Source organism: Ipomoea triloba, chromosome 12, assembly GCF_003576645.1.
Source record: "Ipomoea triloba cultivar NCNSP0323 chromosome 12, ASM357664v1".
NCBI lineage: Eukaryota > Viridiplantae > Streptophyta > Magnoliopsida > Solanales > Convolvulaceae > Ipomoea > Ipomoea triloba.
This window is the reverse complement of record NC_044927.1, coordinates 6,466,656-6,474,597: the sequence shown is the minus strand read 5'-3', so window position 1 is coordinate 6,474,597 and position 7,942 is coordinate 6,466,656. Positions and strand designations below refer to the sequence as shown.

At 36.9% G+C, this 7,942-nt stretch overlaps 2 protein-coding genes across 2 annotated transcripts; one reads left to right on the top strand and one right to left on the bottom strand.

Moving 5' to 3' along the window:
• Nucleotides 1–458: 458 nt before the first annotated feature.
• On the top strand, nucleotides 459–5,128 carry LOC116000100 (sulfite oxidase). The gene is made up of 12 exons (XM_031240122.1): nucleotides 459–619; nucleotides 841–956; nucleotides 1,046–1,108; nucleotides 1,183–1,219; nucleotides 1,338–1,419; nucleotides 1,604–1,722; nucleotides 1,817–1,912; nucleotides 2,270–2,380; nucleotides 2,459–2,560; nucleotides 3,393–3,440; nucleotides 4,379–4,597; nucleotides 4,787–5,128. The coding sequence occupies exons 1-12, from the start codon at nucleotides 545–547 to the stop codon at nucleotides 4,901–4,903; spliced, it is 1,185 nt and encodes a 394-aa protein (XP_031095982.1). The 5' UTR covers nucleotides 459–544; the 3' UTR covers nucleotides 4,904–5,128.
• Nucleotides 5,129–5,734: 606 nt separating this feature from the next.
• LOC115998906 (SWI/SNF complex component SNF12 homolog) lies at nucleotides 5,735–7,663 on the bottom strand. The gene is made up of 2 exons (XM_031238576.1): nucleotides 6,384–7,663; nucleotides 5,735–5,801 (listed from the first exon to the last, which is right to left on the bottom strand). Exons 1-2 carry the CDS (start codon nucleotides 7,661–7,663, stop codon nucleotides 5,735–5,737), a joined length of 1,347 nt encoding a protein of 448 aa, XP_031094436.1.
• Between the last annotated feature and the right edge of the window lie 279 nt (nucleotides 7,664–7,942).

Genomic DNA, 7,942 nt, shown 5'->3' with positions numbered 1-7,942 from the left:
TTTTTATTTAATAATATTTTGAATGTTATTTTTAAATATATAAATGTATATATGAATCAGACAATAGTTAGTTTATTAACCAATTTTGACTTATTTGACCATTATTAGCTGTTTGACTTGGTTTAACAATTAATATGAGTATTTGATTAATTAGATTTTGTAACTGTTTATTGCTCTAAAATGCTAAATTCAAAAAGCTGCTCAAAACAACTATTTCAATAAGCTTTTTGAGAAATTTTTTTTTTACATATAATCAGCTATAAACTAATAGTTAATTTACTAAACATTTTTTTACAATTAACTAATATTATCAACTAGTCAAATTCACTCACTTAATCAGCTAACATCTATTTAAAAAAAAAAAAAAATACAGGAGTGAGGAGTGACCCGCGTGTCAAATTAGTGGAAGTCATTTCTTTAAACGTTAATGCTGGTATAAAGTAGAAACCAATTCCTGGCCATTATAAATCCTCACACAAGAATACGAACAAAGAAGACACGAAGGATCACAGAGTAAGGATCAGAGAAGTCGGCAAAGACAGAGATGCCCGGAATCAGAGGACCATCCGATTACTCGCAGGAACCCCCTCGTCACCCTTGCCTCAAAATTAACTCCAAGGTCTCTTTCTTTCTCCTTCCCCACGCTTGCGTTTCATAATCTGCTTGTATACGTGGATTCATGATTTGGGAGATTGCATTTGATATCATATCATCATCTCTGTACTTGTTATTCCAATTTTGGATTACAGAGCACGACTTTGTTCCTGATTTTTTAAAGTAATTATTAATAAGTAACTGTACTGATAGCTAATTGAAGGCTGTAATTTTGTATTGGAGTAGGAGCCCTTCAATGCCGAGCCGCCTCGTTCTGCTTTGGTTTCATCTTATGTGACTCCTGTAGATCTCTTTTACAAGCGAAACCATGGACCTATTCCTATTGTGGAAGACATCGAGAGGTTTTGCTGCTTCTCTACCCCTTGTTCAAATTTTGTTTTGTAATTTCTCTAATGTCTTTTTGACCAATAATGCCTGCTTGGCTGAGCAGATATTCTGTTACTCTCTCTGGTCTAATTGGACATCCCAAAGAGGTCTTCATGAGAGATATATGGTGAGAATCAATAACTTATAATTTTCTTATTTTATGTTTGGTAAGTGGAGCTCATACTGTTCCCTGATTTCTAGGAAACTTCCCAAATATACTGTCACTGCCACTTTACAGGTAAGAGCTCAACATCTTCTTTTGGTGAAGCCTGTACTAATGATTGACTTCAATTGCTCTTAAGTGTTTGTGATTTATATATTATTAAGGGGTATATGGTATGGCTTTCCCTTTCCAGTGTGCTGGTAATAGGAGGACTGCAATGAGCAATACCCGAAAAGTTAGAGGAGTTGGCTGGGATATTTCTGCTTTAGGAAATGGTTAGTTGATTGAGCCTTCACATTCCTTTATCTACAAAAAAGAAAGTGTTTCTTTTTCATTGATGTTGGAAAGGATTATACAGTTATTCTTATCTTAGTCCCTGCTTGAGCAGCTTACTCCACAATTATTCATTGATTACTATTCTGGAAAAATCATTTTAAGGGGTTGTGCTTGTCCTTTCAGCTATTTGGGGTGGAGCAAGGTTGGCAGATGTACTAGAACTGATTGGAATACCTAAGCTGACAAGTATGACACCATCAGGAGGAAAGCATGTTGAGTTTGTGAGCATTGATAAGTGTAAGGTGATTATTTTGCTTATCTGACATTGCTTCATGATTTTTCCTTGTATATTGCTTGATATCAATAGAAGTGATTGGAATACATATGTGATTATAGGAGGAAAAGGGAGGTCCTTATAAAGCATCAATTCCACTAAGTCAAGCTACAAATCCTGTAGCTGATGTCTTACTTGCTTATGAGATGAATGGAGAGGTATTATTTCTCATTATTTGGTAGATATGGATTACATTTTAGTTTTCTGATGCTTATGGTTATAGTTCTGTACAATCACGTTCTTCCTTCCCTTTCCTCTTCAGGAATAGGATTCTTGTAAACTAAGTGGTACAGATAAACAATGGTTGTATCAGAGGTTTAACAAATTTATCAATTTTTGAATCTTTACAAGTGCTTAGTATAATGAAATGCTGTGTGATTTTTCATCTTTTATGTATGTTCCATTTTGTTGTTTCTAGATTACTTTCATTATTGCCCATGTATGAGAGAGGGTAGATAAATATTATTGTAGATGTTTTCCTACTCTGATCTGATGTTGCTGGTTCACAAATGAAGACATTGAATAGGGACCATGGCTATCCATTGCGTGTGATTGTCCCAGGAGTAATAGGTGCCCGATCAGTTAAGTGGCTTGATTCAATCAATATCATTGCTGAAGAATGCCAGGTGTGCACTTGTGTAAACATTCAGTATGATGATACTATCTGCCTTCCAATGCACTTAGTTTGTAGTACTGCTCTGCAGGGATTTTTTATGCAAAAGGACTATAAGATGTTTCCACCTTCTGTTGATTGGGATAATATCAATTGGTCTACTAGGAGACCACAAATGGATTTCCCAGTGCAGGTAACTAGTTGATGATTGTGTATCAGCTGTGATAATATTTCTTGTTCTCTTACACCTTGGAAGACCAAATGGCCAATCTTCCTTTCTAAGCTGCCCTAAAAGAAAGATCACCTTCTTAAGAAGGAAGGAAACATGAAATCTGGTGAATATGCAGATAGCTTTTTGAACATAAACTTGTGATTTGGATAATAATAGACACATTTGATAAATTGACTAATCTAGAATAATTGGATAATAAACTAGTGTATGCTGTCAGATAGTATGTATGTACAATGTTAGATGGATAAATTGACTGATCTAGAATAATTGTTTAACTTTTTGATACTCTTGGACACTCAGTCTTTCTTCACATCATGCTTAAGCAGCCTTGAATGAGTCAGAACACTGCACTTTCATTTGACTCAGCCCACTGCACCACTGCCTGAATTTTTGTTAAGTTTTGGAATGGGATGTTCTATACTTCTCCTCCTTAATATGTCTCTCCATATTCATTGAACAGAGAACAAGGAAAATGCTAACTTTGAGGGTCTATTGTTTTTTCTCTAATTAATTTGGCATTGGGACTTGGGATCCTATGCTTTCTTAGTTGCTTTGTCTAACATTTTTTCCACTAATATGGCTGTCAAGATCCTTGGTCTTATTGGTTGTTTGAAGTCATTGGTTTATTGGTTGGATACAAATCACCTTTTGCTATTTTCATAATGTACCCCCAAAATAGTACAAAATAAATAAAATAAACCAACAAAAACCCCTGTCCAACAAAAGTTTGAAGTTGAGAACAGAAGGTAAAATCATTATGCCAATCTTATGTACATTGTTTGTTGCTTTACAGAGTGCAATATGCTCTTTGGAGGATGTTAGTGTCGTAAAGCAGGGAAAGGTTAGCATCATTATGGATGACTCTTATTATCTCTTTGCATGCTATTAGCCATGTAAATTTATATTCTTTTCTTGAGATTAACAAATTACAAATTGATATTGGCATCTTGTATGTATGGTGTACCTGGTAAAAACGTATCTGTCATATAGGGCATGTTTAGTTCAGGAATTACACATTGGAGTGTGTCTGATCTATGACTCTGTTTGTAGGGCTATTTGTAGAGCTTATATTTTATTTTAAACTGTAAATAAGCTATATCCTCTGGTGGTAAATAGAGTATAAAATAAGCTCTTATTTTGAAATACCATCACCCATAATGTTTCCAAATATATACTCCGGACTTTTAAATTTTTTTTTTTCTAGATTTTACAAAAATGACACCCTTTATCCTCTCCCATTAGAACCTAATTTTTCTTTATGGCTCCACATAAAAAAATTATCTCAGTTAATAACATCATTTTAAAAAAAATTCAAAAGAAATAACACTATCTTTTAAAGAGTAAAATATCTAAATGTAATTAGGTAGTGAGTAAAAGTCATATATATATCATATATACTAGTTATTTACAGGAAATCCTCAAGTCATGTTCAGTCCCTAGTTCTACAGGATCATCACAATAATACATGCAATCTATAAACTGATAAAGCTAATTGGAGTAGTATCTTGTATTTTGGTAACTGTAACTGCATGGAATTATTTATTCTGGTGAACTGCAAACTGCAATAGTATCTTATGGTGATGAGATTATTTGATATTGGTTTCACTCCAGAGACATTAAATGTAACCTTCAAAGCGTATTGGATTTTTCTAGTTTGTGCTATACCTTCATACCAGGAATGACATGTCAAAAAAAAATTATCGTATTCAATTCTTGACTAAAAAGAGTTTTCTTTTCATAACTCAGGTTCTATTATATGCATTTTTCTTCTGTTTTCAGATAACTATTAAGGGGTATGCAGTTTCAGGAGGTGGCCGAGGCATTGAAAGGGTAGATATATCTATTGATGGTGGTAAAACATGGATTGAAGCCTCCAAATACCAAAAAACTGGCATTCCATATATTTCTGATGATGAATCAAGTACTGACAAATGGGCATGGGTTCTTTTTGAGGCTGAGGTTAATGTTTCACACAGTGCTGAGATAGTTGCCAAAGCGGTATGTTTCTAATTTGGTACATCAAAGTTTATCATATTGAGCAAATCCTTATTAAAGTGTAATTTGGTACATCAAAGTTTATCATATTGAGCAAATCCTTATTAAAATCTATGTAAGACGTAAGTATTTGGATTTTTGATTATTAGCCTACTAAAGTTCACTATTTTTTTTTTTTTTGATACTTGACAGGTGGATTCATCTGCAAATGTCCAACCTGAAAATGTTGGAGATATTTGGAACTTGAGGGGAATACTGAACACTTCATGGCATAGGGTTCAAGTGCGTGTGGGCCAATCAAATCTGTAGGCCTAATAGAAATATAGTGTGAGTATTGTTTCACAATCTAAGCAGTATACTGTTTTGGGTTTAATTTCCTTTTTGAGTTTTAAGGCCCATCTGCTAAGGCTTCAAACTGATTACTTTGAGAAGCTATATTGCTTTTTTGGAGCAATGATGAACATTTTATTTGCATTTGACTACAATGCTATTCACATTTTGTTTGCACAATAATGGATCTACTCAAATCATGCCCTTCTGTTGATGCTTAAGTTTTCCTCCCAATGCAATCATAAACCAGAAAAATCTGGAGTAGATAGTTGATATCTTTTCTTTATTAAAAAGTTTTCCTCCCATCCATGGTCTTTAACTTTTAAGTTATTCACTCGTGGTCCTTCAACTTTCGTAAAATAAGGGTAAAGTCGTCATTTCAAAAGGACCATGGCTGGTTAAAATTTGTAAGTTAAAAGACTGCAAATGGTTAAAACTTGAAAAGTTGAAGAACCACGAGCGGTTACCATGAAAATTGAAGGATCAAGGTAGTTAACATGAAAGTTTAAAACTAAACATGACAAAACACAATACTCAAAGAATCACATCAACTCTTTGAAATAATTAATTCTGGAATACTACTGTATAGGTTGAAATTCAATGTAAAGGATTTGGTAAAGAAAGATGATTCAGGTCAGGGTGACACTGCAAAAAGAAATCCTGTTTGCATAACCATAAAAGAAGAAAAAACATTCAATGTTGTAAACCAGACTTTCAACCAGCAATGTCCAATGCTAGCTTTTATTATGAGAATGAGTTGAGATGTTGCAGTCTAATGAAATGAAACAGTTGCCATGCATAGAAAAAGTTTCACATCTTTCTTGGGGCATCTGAAGTTGGTTTGCGATTCAGGTAGCGAATTACAGCATCTTCAACCCTGTAAATCAAACAAACAAAGCAATTACAACTCCAATAATCTCATCCCATATATCCATGAATAGATTTATATTTGCCCGGGACATAATTCAGTGGTCAAAAGGTTGATTATTAGTGTACAGTGACCCAACAAATACCCGGGTTCGAATCTTCTCAATGGGAGAGGATCTCAGTCTTGGGAGCAAAAAGCAAGCACTCAGACCCTTCCTCATTGAGGCAAATCCCGCTAATATCTGGGTTCGAATCTCTTCACTGGAAAAGGACCTCAGCAGTCAGACTCTGCCTATCCGGGTTCAAATCTCCACACTGGAAAAGGATCTTAGCACTCAGACTAGAGGCAAATCCCGCTAATATCCGGGGGACCTCACCACTCATACCCTGCCTATCAGGGTTCAAATCTCCACACCGGGAAAGGATCTCAGCACTCAGACCCTGTCCCATTGAGACAAATCTCACAAATATCCGTGTTTGAATATCCTCACTGGAAAAGGATCTTAGCGCTAAGACCTGCCTCATTGAGGCACATCCTGTGATTTACCTAAGCAGTTTTAGATGGAGATAAAATAGTGATGATAAGAGTTACCAGGGCTGGTTGTACACATCTGACTGGTGCTCATTGCGACTACTACTTTCCCCACCATCAAACTTTACACCCTTGCCATGAGAATCAAGCTGACCATTAACAAATTCAACAGGTGACTGACTGAACCCAAGAAGCAGTGCCCTTCTCCTCTTGTGTTCTTGGAGCTTCTCCATATCTTCAGAAATTGATTCCTCCATAACGCCAAGCTCTTTACTCTTATCTATGCTGCCCAGAAAATCATCCAATTCCTTCTGTATGGGGACGGGCTCATCAACCAGCACATCATAACACGCAATTCCAGCAGGGTTCTCCCCAGAAAGTCCAATCCTGTGTTGCAAATGAATGGGTTGGGGAGGTGACAAATGGGGCGTGATCTTTTGTGGCACCTCTGTGAGCTTAGCCACAGCTTTCCCAAACACTCTGAGAAGCGGCGGGTCACAAATGAAACAAGACGGGTCATCAGGAACCCGCAGCTTTCTGTCACAAATGTACTTACAAATCAAATGCACAATTCTTGAACGGCTCTCAACCTCAAGGCCTATCACTGCTTTTAAAGCCGGTGAAACTCTGTATTTTTCAGGCAAGTTGTTGAGTTCTAATGTGATGCCCACAGTGAATTCTTGATTCCCCTTTCTCTTGACCTCGAAGGCATCGGGAAGAGCCCCCGATCGGGCTCTATCCCATGTTATAAGATGGTTGTCAGGGTACAGGTTCCGGTCCAAGGAAACGGTGACTCTTTTGAGGAAAGAGGAGAACTTTGGGGCCATGGAGCCTTCTTGGCTCTCCTCCAAAACCCTGCCCACTATCCTGAGAGTCCATGAAGGAGGCTCTGCAGCTTCATTTTTGCAGCCCTGGTTAGCAAAAGTGTTGAATATATAAACCCGAAGGGTGTTCTGAAGAAACGATGGCGGTTTCTTCATTATTACTGCCTCCTGGACAGCAGCTTTCTTTCTGGCAGTTGCTTCATCCACTTGAGCCTCCATCTCAAGCAGGTGGGCATAAAAAACAGATTCTGGTGCAAAATTCCTCACTCTCTCAGAATGTTCTTCAGCAGGGAGCTTCTGTTGTTTCTTCTCAGCATTACCACCCAGTGGTTGAGATTGAGATTGAGATTGTTCTAACTGAGCCAGAAAATAGGCATGCATTGCAGAGATTTGAAATCCAGGAGGGGGTGTTAGGGGAATAGCAACATTGGGCCTGACAAATGGAGAATTGGGAAACAGTGATGAAAATCCAGTGTTCTGGGCAGGCTGCTGCTGATTGTTGTTGTTGGCAGACATGATTACAGGAACAAAGATTCTAGCTTTTCAGGACACCAAGAACCGCCGAGGCCCTGTACTAAACAAAAATGATACATTTAGAAAAACTAAAGATTCAAAACAACAAATTAAAGGAATGAGAAAACAAGGAGGGTATCTGAGATCAATCTCTAACACAAAGGGAAAATCCCTGTACTAGACTAGACTAGCAAGTGTAATAGTGTAAAAAATTGAGCCAATTAAAAAGAAAAGGAGCATTTGGTCCTTCGGTTATACTCGTGGTACAAACTTAGTTCCTAA